This window comes from Callorhinchus milii, unplaced genomic scaffold (assembly GCF_018977255.1).
Source record: "Callorhinchus milii isolate IMCB2004 unplaced genomic scaffold, IMCB_Cmil_1.0 Scaffold3, whole genome shotgun sequence".
Taxonomy (NCBI): Eukaryota; Metazoa; Chordata; class Chondrichthyes; order Chimaeriformes; family Callorhinchidae; genus Callorhinchus; species Callorhinchus milii.
The window spans coordinates 91,146,828-91,159,681 of record NW_024704744.1 but is presented as its reverse complement, the minus strand read 5'-3'; the positions used below and the strand labels follow the sequence as shown (position 1 = coordinate 91,159,681).

General features: G+C 45.9%; 1 protein-coding gene across 3 annotated transcripts in view; it reads left to right on the top strand.

Moving 5' to 3' along the window:
- The window catches only part of tiam2a (TIAM Rac1 associated GEF 2a), a 92,625-nt gene that overhangs the window by 25,747 nt on the left and 54,024 nt on the right, over positions 1 to 12,854 (top strand). For all 3 annotated transcript variants that reach the window (XM_042332759.1, XM_007905496.2, XM_042332758.1), the window contains exons 11-14: positions 4,214 to 4,318; positions 5,404 to 5,482; positions 6,777 to 6,869; positions 10,123 to 10,374. In XM_042332759.1, the coding sequence (XP_042188693.1) occupies positions 4,214 to 4,318; positions 5,404 to 5,482; positions 6,777 to 6,869; positions 10,123 to 10,374 (529 nt within the window). The remainder of the gene's footprint in view (positions 1 to 4,213; positions 4,319 to 5,403; positions 5,483 to 6,776; positions 6,870 to 10,122; positions 10,375 to 12,854) is intronic.

Below are 12,854 nucleotides of genomic sequence, written 5' to 3'. Positions count from 1 at the left end.
ATTCAGAGCGAGCTAATAAGGTCCATAGAACAATGGCATCCTCTGCCTCACTATTCAGAGAAGCAGCGTAAAGACTGCAATTTCTTGTCTTGGGAGGGTTTTAAATTTTATTGGCCATGGTGCAGCCCCCACAGAACATCAGGCATTTTTGCATCTTGTCATTGATTATTTCCTTGGAGACCAAGTGGCTTCATTTGATCCTCCTCCACTCCCCAGGAGTCAGCATTCGGGATTTGGTTTTGATGTTTCCCTTTGTGCCTTTGGGAGAAACTCCACTCAATGAAGGGTCGGTTCTTAGAACTGTTGGTTGCTTGGATGTTTTTGAAGTTTCAGTTCTGGACGAGCCAAGCCCAGGTTCCTAGACTGAGTCTTAAATCTTCTAACGGATGCTTCTAGACTTCAGAGGGCAATGGTAGATACACTTGACATTCAGGAAGATCTCCCGTGAAGGCGCATAATATTGTTGGGATCACATGGGGATCCTTTATGGTTCTAATATATTCTAATGTTTTATGGTTTTTGGAAACAGGAGTGCAGTAGAGAGTTTGTGACAGTCTTAACATTTCGCTTCCATTTTCAAAACTTGTATCAGTAGAGTTGCAGAACTGTGGCAATTGCCCCATGCCTTGTGCCACTGTGTTTATCTGAGGTGGAATACGTGGAGGCCTATATCTTAGTGCGCTTGCCTCGCAAGCGAGAGAACCTGTGTTTGATTCCAGGGCAGGACGAAATGTTGGGCAAATTTCCTTACTTCACACACCTCTGTTTGCCTAGCAGTAAGTGGGAACCCGGTTGTTAGTCGACTGGTGGATCACTTTTCCGTAGGTAATATTCCCTTTAAAATTAAATAAAATAATAATAATTTGGTCACTCAAACCATGACTGTTTGTGGGACACTGCTGTGGGCAATTGGCATCCGCAAATTATACCGTCATTTGTCTTGACAGTATATTCTGTGAAGCGCTTCGAGACGTCTCGAAGACGTGATAAGGTGCTCAAATGCAAAGATTATTATTCCTCAATGGAAATATCCCAATAACTTGGTACCAGGCAGTGTTGGGTCTTATTTGGGGTCTGCTGCATTATTGTACTGTTCAGTGGGGGAAAAAAATCCATCTCCCAGCATTTGAGTATTGTTTGAGCTTCTGTTCAGTAACTTTTTTTCTCTCGCTTTTCTCTCTTCCTTTCTTATACCTCTCAATTTCTTTTCATCGATGATCTCTAAAGCTACTTCTGTGCTGCTTCTGACCTGATTATCTCTCACTCTTACCTTCCAACTCTGCTGGTGAGTGTGTGTGTGTGTGGGGGGGTGGGGGGGCGGAGGGGGGAAAAGGCTGCCACTTAACCCAACTCCAAATCAATTGTGGCAAAACAAGTTAGACATGTTAAGTCACTTTCAAAGTGTTTCTCTGAAATGGAGCAAATTTCTAACCACTAAAATAACTGAAACATGTCTTTTTTTCAAGACCCTCCTCTTCGACTATGCTTTTGATCTCCCTGCTTCCCCCCACTGCCCTCGCTTAATTTAATTCACCCTCCCTGATTCCAAAACTCTGTCTGTCCAGTGTCTTTGGGAAGTCCTCCCAATCTGAATGGCGCTATACAAATATAATTTTGTTGTTGTTTTATACACTGAAAAAAAATTCGGCAATTAGTATGGAATGTGCAAGTTTCTTTTTTCAAATATATTATATATACACATTTATATAATATACACAATGGGTGACCAAAAGGTTGTGATACCATTACAATATCTAATAAGTCTTAAAGAAATTATTTTTGTTTAGATAATCGGGTAGTTATCACGACCTTTTGGTCACACTGTGTATGTACATATGCATAGATATACTGTAGATATATACATAGTGGGCATTTCGCCCACAAAACATTCAGTCAGTTCATTTTACAGTATATTCTGTGAAGCACTTTGAGAATTCTCGAAGATGTGATAAAGCACTATATGAAATGCAAGGGTTATTATTATTTTCCACCTCCAATCTTCCTTCCTCATCTCCTCAAGGCTATAGTTCCATGGGTGCTGGTCACGTTTCAAAACCTCACTCAAATACCGAGTCACGTATTTCAGCTCTTCTTCCATATGTGAGCCTGGCCAGTGAGTGAGGACTGAAGCAATCGGTCCATCTGGTGTGGCTTAAATGGGCTTAAATGACATCAAAGTTCCAAGTCCTTTCCTTAACAACATGCAATTTCCAGCACAGACCACCAGAGGGCGATCTGGAACCACAGCCGTTGGTGCTTCCTATTTCCATGCCAGCCTTGCGCCCTCCCCTTGCCTCCTTCAGGGAAGCTGGTGGCCAACTCCAGCTTCCTTAGTGCAGCCCTGACTGGTGCCACCTCACTCCATACTGAAATGAGCGATGAATCTCGTATCTTTCTAGTTCACATGGTTCAGTGTGTGCCGTACAGTGGCTTTGCCAAGTGAGCAAGCATCCTCAACACTGCTCCACATTAGTGCGTTGGGGTCGCTCATGATTCAATATAATTTTGGGGGCTGAGTGGATGTGCCAGAGGACCTGGGTTCTCCTACACACCTCTGTTTACTTAGCAGTAAGTAGGAACCCGGTTGTTGGTCGATAGGCGGATCACTTTTCCAAGGGTATTAATCCCTTAGTTTTTAAAAAAAATTGGTTACTCAATTCACTGATGTTTGTGGGACACTGCTGTGCACAATTGACTGCCATGTTTCGCCCACAAAACATAGTCAATTCACTTTACAGTATATTCTGTGAAGCGCTTTGAGATGTCTCGAAAAGGTGATAAGGCACTGTATCAAATGCAAGGATTATTAATCACAGTAATTATAATCCTTGCATTTGATATAGTGATTTTCACATCTTCGAGACATCTCAAAGCGCTTCACAGAATATACTGTAAAGTGAATTGACTGCCTGTGGGCGAAACGCGACAGCCAATTGCGCACAGCGCTTATTATTATATCAGAATGGAAGCACATTTCTTGGAGGATGACACAGATATTTCCCCTGTAACTTGGATCCCTTGATGAGAAGTGACTAAGGTCCCAGCTGTGCGAGCCTGAGCTTGGCTGTTGGTGGCTTGGAGGCTGGTACATCCATTGGATTTAATCGAGTCCTATCTGTGGATGTCCAGATTCTCATTACTCATCCACGCATTTGTTACACCCAAGCTCGACTACGCCAACTCCCTGCTTGTCGGCCTTACCAACTCTTCCCTCCACAAGCTGCAGGTCATCCATAACTCTGCATGTCCTCTCCCGCACTGGGCTCCATGACCCTATCGCCTCCACCCTCACCCGGTTCCACTGGCTCCCCATCCCTCAGAAAATAGAGTTTAAAATCCTTGTCCTCAACCTTCAAGGTCCTCCACGGCCTTGTTCCTTCCTACCTCTGTGACCTGCTAACCCCATATCAACCTGTCCACTCCCTCTGCTCAGTAGGCTCTGGCCTGCTCCACGTTCCCCCACCCAGCTCGTGCTATCAACCTCTCTGCCCCCACCCCTTGGAACTCCACTCCACAGTCCCTTCGCCTCACTCCCTCCCTTGCCTCCTTCAAGGTGCATCTCAAGACCCTCCTCTTCGACCGCGCCTTTGGTCACTCTCCTATCCGTACGCTCCCTGTCCTCCACCCTCCTGATCCTAATCCCCTGCTTGGGTCCAAATCCCTGACTGTCCAGCGCCTTGAGACGTCCTCCCAACATGAAAGGCGCTGTGCAAATGTAACTTGTTGTACAGTTTTGTTCAGTATTCCAAACCAGTTCAGTGGTAGATGGCTGAATTTAAAAGGTGCAGAGAATATTTCAGTAAAATTATACCCTTCATCACTCGACAGCAGGGTTATGCGATTGTGCTCCATCCCCTTGGATTAAGTTTGTATCTCAGTCGAAGAAAAACAAGTAGACTAAGGCAAGCTGATTTTCTACCTTACATAATAATACTAATCCTTGCACTTGATATAGCGCCTTATCACTTCTTCGAGACGCCTCAAAGAGCTTCACAGAATATATTGTAAAGTAGTTGCACTGAGTTTTGTGAAGCGCTTTGGGACGTCTCGAAGACGTGATAAGGCGCTATATCAAATGCAAGGCTTATTATTGTTATCATTATTTCTAAATGCTTTGATTTTAACCGTTTTCAAATGCTGATCACTATTTTTGCTGCATCACACGTTTGGGTGAGTGTAATAATTAACCAGCACATAACTCTGTCGTGTACAGGCAAGGCAACTGGATCCCGTTCATCACTTTCTTCGCCTTAGAAGAAGGGTGCACAAAAATGTGGAATATATTGTTCCCAACAGAATGGACTACATCCAGGACCAGGTAATAATAGTTTACTGGAATTTCACTCGGAATATGAGCCTGCCTAAGGTTGTATTGGAAACTGAATCTGGGGTTGCAATTGAAGGGATGCAGGGTGAACAGGCCTGCAGATGGGAGAAGTGGGGAGGTACTGACTTGTATGTTGGATTGTAACGTGGAATACGTAGCTGTATCCATGATCCATTATTTTTGAGCTGATATAGCAGATGGAACGTTGTGGTTAGAGCACTCGCCTCACAAGCGAGAGGACCTGTTTGCGATTCCCAGGCGGGATGAAACCTTAGGCAAGTTTCCTTATTCCACATGCCTCTGTTGACCTAGCTTGTTTGTTCCACCTGTTCAGGTAGACAATAAAGGTCCCACAGATTAACTGCTCATTTAATAACGACTTGCATTTATATAGCGCCTCTCACACAGGGTAGCGTCCCAGAGCGTTTGACTGTGGCGGAGCACGATGCCGAACTAGGAGAGGTGACCGTAGGCGCGGTCCTCAGTCGCGACCTGAAGATGGGGAAGGAAGGGGCAAGGTGGAGGGATAGAGGAAGAGTGTTCCAGAGTTTTGGGGCGTAGTGGCTGAAAACACGGCCACCGATGGTGGAACAGAGGGCACGGGGGGCATGCAGGAGGCCGGAGCCAGTCGAACGGAGGCAGTGGGTTGGGGGGCCAGTCGGTCTTGGCAGTTTACAGGATCCAACATCAACCACGTGCCTATCAATACAGTCAGTGCACTTGAGAGTAATTACTTGTGAGGCACTTTGAGGTCCTTTTGAATGTGTTAAGGTGCAATCAAAGTGGATTTTTTTTCTTTTCTAAAATTGAGAAACCTACAGGAATCATTTCGATTTCAACTGCACAGAACAGAAAGTGATTGATTACCATTAAACTGAGGGAACAGTCTACATGAACAGGCGACTTGCACCTCAGTTTGGCTCATCCAAAGGATGCACTTCTTGTAATGGAGTGCTTCCCAGCATCAGCCTAACACTGAACACACTTGATCCCAAAGGCTTAACAACTGAGCCAAGCTGAAGTGTCGCATTACGTTGACATCTCTAACGATATATTCACTTTGTCTTTTACCGCAGCTTTTTGATGAAGTTGAAATCATCGCCGTGAATATTCATTACGTGCGTCTTGAGAGGACAGGACCTGAAACTGCCTTTGGTAAGTGCTTTTGTCAGTCTATGTTTCTCGTAAGTGGAAAAGCAATGGATGATGAATTTTGCACCATTTTTCCATATACAATAATCCTTTCCTTTGATAAAGCATTTATCACGTGTTCGAGTCATCCCAAAGCACTTCACAGAATATACTGTAAACTGAATTGACTGCATAATTTGTGGACGGAACATGGCAGCCAATTGTGCACAGCAGTGTCCCACAAACACTCGTGGATTGAGTGACCAAATAATTATTATCTATAAACTGCAACCACTTTAGTGGATGGCTAAAATAAATGCAAATGCACACCAGTCTGACAATGCACTCTTTTTAAAAAGTCCAGAGATCCCTTCAGTAAATATATGATGCAAAAGTAGACAAGAACCATTGTCACGTTTTCAAATCCGTTCATGCCCTGGCACCTCACTACTTCTCCGACCTGCTTACCCACCAACCCACAACCTGCTACCTCCGCTCGACCGGCTCTGGCCTCCTGCATGTCCCCCGTAGCATGCATTCCACCATCGTTGGCTGTGCTTTCAGCCACTATGACCTGAAACTGTGAAACACTGTGTCTCTATCCCTCCTCCTTGCCCCTTCCTTCCCCATCTTCAGGTCTTCCCTGAAGACCTTCCTTTTTAACCGTGCCTACGGTCACCTCCCTCCTCCACCAGCTCAGCGGCTTGCTCCGCTACTGTGCTGCGCTCTGGGACGCTGCCCTGTGTGAGGGGCACTGTGCAAATGCAAGTTGTTGTTCTCACCATCAATAATTTGCGAGACTATAGTAGTTGTAGAGAGTTTCTGGCTTGCAAACCAACATTCCTGACCTCAGTGCACCTTTTAAGCTTCACATTTATATTTCAATATATGTTTCTGTGTAACAATGGCAAGTTCCATGTTTACGCAAATCTTTAGTGAGGAAAGCTCAATAAACTTCCATGAGGCACACTGTTCATTTGTGCAAGACTGATACATCTCTGCCCCCACCCTTTGGAACTCAATCCCACAGTCCCTTCATCCTTGCTCCCTCCCTTGCCTCCTTCAAGGCACAGCTCTAGACTCTCATCTTTGACCTTGCCTTCGGCCACCCTCCCTGCCCTCCACACCTGCTGATCTCAACCCCCAGCTCGGGTCCAAATCCCTAACTGTCCAGCGCCTTGCGACCTCCTCCCGATGAAAGGTGCTGTGTAAATGTAATTTGTTGTTGATGAAGTGCCAACTAAACATTAAATAGCAATAATGTGTTCTTGGTACAGGAATATTAATACTTTCTTTTCCTCCTTTCTTCCCCTAAAAGGGTTTGCAGTCGCTGGACAGTTTGATGGGAAGCATCAACACAGTTCTTTGTTTGTGAGCGATGTTCTCCCTGATGGACTGGCCTTTGGAGAAGGTATTGCTATTTGCATATGTATATGATTGGTCTTGCATTTGATATAGCGCCTTTCACGTTAAAAGGATTACTCAAGATTTTTATTGTATTTGAAGGTGAATGTGGTAGCCAATTTGGGCACAACAATGCACCTCAATGAACCACAAAGTCAATGTCCAATATAATAACAATCTTTGCATTTGATATAGCATCTTATTAAGTCTTCAAAACCGCTTCCTAGAATATATTGTAAAGTGACGGATACCGGCCTCCTGCTCATCCCTCGCGCCCTCCTCCCCACCATCGGAGGTCATTCTTTCAGCACTAAACCCCGAAACTCTGGAACACTCTTCCTCAATCCCTCTCCTTTGTCCAATCTCCCCCTTTTCAAATCCCACCTGAAAACCTTTGACCGTACTTACGGCCATTTCTCCCCGCCCCATCCTAGCACATGGAGTCAGCCTCCGTCGCTGTTAAGCGCTCTGCGACGCTGCCCTGTGTCGAGGGCACTATGTTGTTGTATAATATATATCGCAAATTGCAATATTCGTTTCTTGGAATAGCAATTGCTAATATATATGTGTATACGAAGACATAATACGGCGCTACATCAAATGCATGGACTATTTATTATGAGAGTGAAGCTTCCTCTACTTTGCCCTACCTGTACGCCTGTACGAACTCTGCAGCTCGTGTACTGTCCCGCACCAGACTTCGCGACCACATCACTCCCACCCTCGTTCGCCTCCACTGGCTCCCCATCCCCCAGAGGATCGAATTGAAGATCCTCATCCTCACCTACAAGGCCATTCACGGCCTTGCTCCCTCCTACCTCTCTGACGTGCTATCCCCCTACTTACCTGCCCGTACCCTCCTTTCCTCTGGCTCCGGTCTGCTCCACATCCCCCGCCCCAACCGCCCTACCATCGGTGGCCGGGCCATCAGCCTCTCAGCCCCGAGGCTCTGGAACTCCATCCCCCAGTGCCTTCGCCGCCTCCTCCCTTTCCTCCTTCAAGGGCGGTCTCAAGACCTTTCTCTTTGACTGTGCTCTTCTCTCGACTCTCTACCCCCTCCTCGCTCCCTCCCTTCCCCCCCCCCCCTCACCCTGACCATTTGCCCCCTGCTTGGGTCCTGACCCAACTGTATAGCGCCTTGGGTCGTCCTCCCAACGTGAAAGGTGCTCTATAAATGGAATCTTGTTGTTGTTGTTTTGCTCTAATCTCAGAAGAATACACCCCACATTATTGTTGCGGCATCCGTTTTTGCAGTAAAATCACCCGAACTGGGTTTAAAACTGTTCATTCTCATTTCATGTAGCAACACCCACACAGCAAGAGAAAATAGACGTTCATCCTTTTAGTGTGGGCAAGATGCAAACCCAGATCAAAGGAGTCTGTGGTTATTCAGGACTCCTTTGTATAGATGGGGTGGGGGAGAGTAATACTGTAACTTCCCTTTTAAGTCTCGATGTCAATAAATAATGTAGGAAGATTCACATAATAAAAACAATCACAAGATGTAACATAGGTCCAGCCTGCTCCATGTCCCCCGCCTGGCCCACCCCACCATCAGCGGTCAGCACTCTCTGCTCCCAACCTTTGGAACTCCATCCAACAGTCCCTTCATTTTGCTCCCTTGCCTCCTTCAAGACCCTCCTCTTCGACTGCACCTTTGGCCACCCTCCTAACCTTACCCTTCTGCCATCCACCCCTCCTGATCCCAACCCCCTGCTCATGTCCAAATCCCTGACTGTCCAGCAGCTTGGGACGTCCTCCTGAGATGAAAGGCGCTGTGTAAATGTAAATTGTTGTTGTACTTCCACAAAAACAAGTAGTCTTTGCAAGCGAGAGACCTGAGTTCAATTCCAGGCAGAGGGCGAAACCTTGGGCAAGTTTCCTTACTCCACACAGAGCCTAATAATAATCCCTCCAAAACCAAAGACAATAAATAATTGGTCATTTTCAATCTACAACTGTTTGTGGGACATTGTTGTGCGCAATTGGCTGCCGCGTTCGCCCACAAATATACAGTCAATTCACTTTACAGTGTGTTCTGTGAAGCCCTTTGGGACGTCCTTCCGACGTGAAAAGCGCTATATCAAATGAAAGGATTATTATTATTGTTATTATAATCTAATCCACAATATTTAGATTGCAGATTAAACCAGATTTGAAACTCATTGCAACTTCCAGGTATCACAACCAGTTTATTTTTTGTAGAAATTATGTAATTAATATTATTAATAATGGCCATTAATTATAAATCATGAGAATCAACAAGGTGAAAAAATGTCAAGAAGCCACTAGCGATTATATAAGAAAACCATTTAGTGTAAAACTTGCATAAATCTCACCTGTCTAAGTCGTATAACCGCCCAAATCCAATGCCTTGGGACATCCTCCCGACATGAAAGATGCTGTATAAATGTCATTTGTTGTTGTTGATAATAAGTGCGGACGAAGAGGTAAATCTTAAAATGGGATTTAAAGGGAGATAAAGCGGGGGGCAAAGCGGAAGGAGATCCAGAGGTTGGGGGGAAGTGACTGAAGCAGGTCTGTACCAGCAGATTGAAGGGGGTGGGCAGAGGAGTGGGGTTTAAGTAACCATCAGTTTATTTTATTTCTCATTATATATGTTTAGCCACACAGATTTTCTTAAACTCCATTAATCAATGTTGAGATATTTGAATATTCAACGTGGGTACGAAACTTGTCAAAATAAAACGCTGACTTAGAATAAAAATAGTAATAATAATCCTTGCATTTGAATTGCACACAGCAGTGTCCCAAAAACAGTTGTGGATTGTGTGACCAAATTATTATATTTTTTGAAAGGATTATTACCCCCGGAAAAGCGATCCTCCCATCGACTAACAACCCGGCTCCTACTTGCTGCTAGGTGAACAGAGGTGTGTGGAGTAAGGAAGCTTGTCCAATGTTTCTCCCTTCCTGGGAATCAAACCCAGGTCCTCGCGCTTGTGAGGCGAGTTTAGTGCCTTGGGACATCCTCCCTACGTGAAAGGCACTGTACAAATGTAATGTTGTTGTTGTTGATTGCTCTAACCACTGCTTAGTGGATTAGTACAGGATTATCACGTCTTGGAGAAATCTCAAAGCGCTTCACAGAATATACTGTAAAGTGAATTGACTGTATTTTGTGGGCAAAATGTTAAATAAAATGTTACGGCTTCTGAACAGTTTCCTGGAGTGGACGTGGTAGTCTTGATCAAGGACCATTGACTAGGTTCGTAACAGTTTAGTCCCTTTACTTCCAGGTGTACGAATAGGAGATGAGATCTTGATCATAAATGGGGAAGTGGTGGCTGATCTGCAGCACACACGCATCGAATCCTTGTTTGCAGAGAACCATTTGATGCTGACTGTCAAAAGGCAGTCATGGGAATTGAGCCAAGCTTCACATGAATGCAACGACTTGTTAAAGCACGAGCCCATCGCTCCTCGACCTCCCAATCAATCAAAACTGCTGCAAGAGTTCATTGACAGCCTCCTACTTCCTATCCCTTCTGGTAAGAGCGTTTTTCTGTCTTCATATGAAGCAACATGGACATAGGTGAACGTAATGCCTCAGCAGAGATTGATCAACTTCTTTTTTTATAATAAATAATCCTTGCATTTGATATAGCGCTTTATCACGTCTTCGAGGCGTCTCAAGGTACTTCACAGAATACACTGTAAAATGAATTGACTGTGTGTTTCGTGGGCGAAACACAACAGCCAATTGTGTACAGCAGTATCCCACAAACAGTCGTGGATTAGTGACCAATTTTTAAAAAATTTTTTTTTGAAAGGATTCAAAACCACTAAGATACGGGACTCCACAAAACTTCTAAACTTCAATGGCTGATTAAAAAAACGCTGCTGTTTAAAGTACTGTTCTCTCACCTTTTTGAATTTCCACAAAATAAAATATGCGTTCGTGGAGAATATTTGTGGTACACGTGGTTGGTGAAAAGAAACTTTCAATTGATTCCGCATTTCACCCACAAAATATACTATCAATTCACTTTACATTATATTCTGTGAAGCACTTTGAGACATCTCAAAGTCGTGATAAGGCGTTATATCAAATGCAAGGATTATTATTATTTTATAACCATTGCAAGAGTCTGAAAACTGAATTATTATTAACGGTTTCCTCCTTACACAGGTTGCAGAATTGGTGCATACATTTGTACCATGTTAGGTGCATGGTATACTTTCCTAGTTTTGTGGAGTCCTGTAGTCAAGTGCAAAGGTTATTACTTTTAAATGTGGAAAAACAGTTGGAATAACATTGAGGAATAAAGCAGGTTTCAGATGACATTGCTCTACAGCATAGAACATTGCTGTTAAACATAAGAGATGTTTGACGCCTTCCCCTTTCTTTAAAACTGCAATCAATCATGGTTCAAAAGCACATTGAAACAGGAATGGGTAAGACAAACCACAAATGAACTGATGTATTACCTGATGTATTGCATACTGATGTACATAAACCACATTGACCTTCAACCTAAAAGTCCGGTATGAGGATGAGCTGGCTACTCATTCAACAATAACAACAAGATTGCATTTATAAAGCGCTTTTCACATCGGGAGGACATCCCAAGGCGCTGGACAGTTGGGTTGGGACCTGAGCAGGGAGGAAATGGTCAGGGTGAGGGGAGGGGAGGGAGGGAGCGAGGAGGGGGTAGAGAGTCGAGAGGGGAGCTGAAGGCACGGTTGAAGAGAAAGGTCTTGAGACCGGCCTTGAAGGAGGAAAGGGATGAGGCGGCGAAGGCACTGGGGGATGGAGTTCCAGAGCCTCGGGGCTGAGAGGCTGAAGGCCCGGCCACCGATGGTAGGGCGGTTGGGGCGGGGGATGTGGAGCAGACCGGAGCCAGAGGAACGGAGGGCACGGGCAGGTAAGTAGGGGGATAGTAGGTCGGAGAGGTAGGAGGGAGCAAGGCCGTGAATGGCCTTGTAGGTGAGGATGAGGATCTTGAATTCGATCCTCTGGGGGATGGGGAGCCAGTGGAGGGGAGCGAGGGTGGGAGTGATGTGGTCCCGAAGCCTGGTGCGGGACAGTACACGAGCTGCAGAGTTCTGAATGACCTGCAGCTTATGGAGGGAGGGCCGGGAAGGCCGACGAGGAGAGAGTTCCCATAGTCCAACCTCGAGGTGATAAAGGCGTGGACCAGAGTTTCAGCAGCATGAGGGGTGAGGTAATGGCGTAGTCTGGCGATGTTCCGGAGGTGATGGAAGGCGGTGCCAGTTGTGGTGCGGATGTGAGGGAGAAAGGACAGCTCAGGGTTGAACAAAACGCCGAGGTTCCTAACCGGCTTTGAGAGGTGGAGAGTGCACCCTTGGATGCTGATGCTGTCAGCGCCTGAGGTGCGGAGGCGCTGACGCGAGCCAACAGGAGGGCCTCAGTTTTGCGCACATTGAGCTGAAGAAAGTTGTCCCTTGTCCAGGACTCGATGTCGGACAGACAGCTGTCAGGACAGCGGGGGTCGTGGAGTTGAGGGTAGACGAGGAAAGGTAGAGTTGGGTGTCATCCGCATACATGTGGGAGTTAACCCCATGTCTGCAGATGATGTCACCGAGGGGGAGCGTATAGAGGGTGAAGAGGAGGGGACCGAGGAGAGAGCCCTGAGGGACACCGCACGAAACAGTGCGGGGGCCGGAGGAAAAGCCATTTGCAAAGACAAAATGAAGATGGTGGGAGAGGTATGACCTAAAGCATTCAAGGACAGGGCCTTGAAGGTTGAGGTGGTAGGACAAGCGGTGGAGGAGGATAGCGTGGTCGATCCTATCGAATGCGGCCGATAGGTCGAGGAGGCAGAGGGAGCCCTGATTGCAGATGGTGAAGATGTCATTGGTGACCTTGACCAGGGCAGTTTCCGTGCCATGGGCAGCACGGAAACCAGACTGGAGGGGTTCAAACAGTGAGTGGGTGGAGAGGAAAGAGCGCAGCTGGGAGGCGACGACTCTTTCGAGAGTCGCTTTCCCTTTTGATGTTGCAATT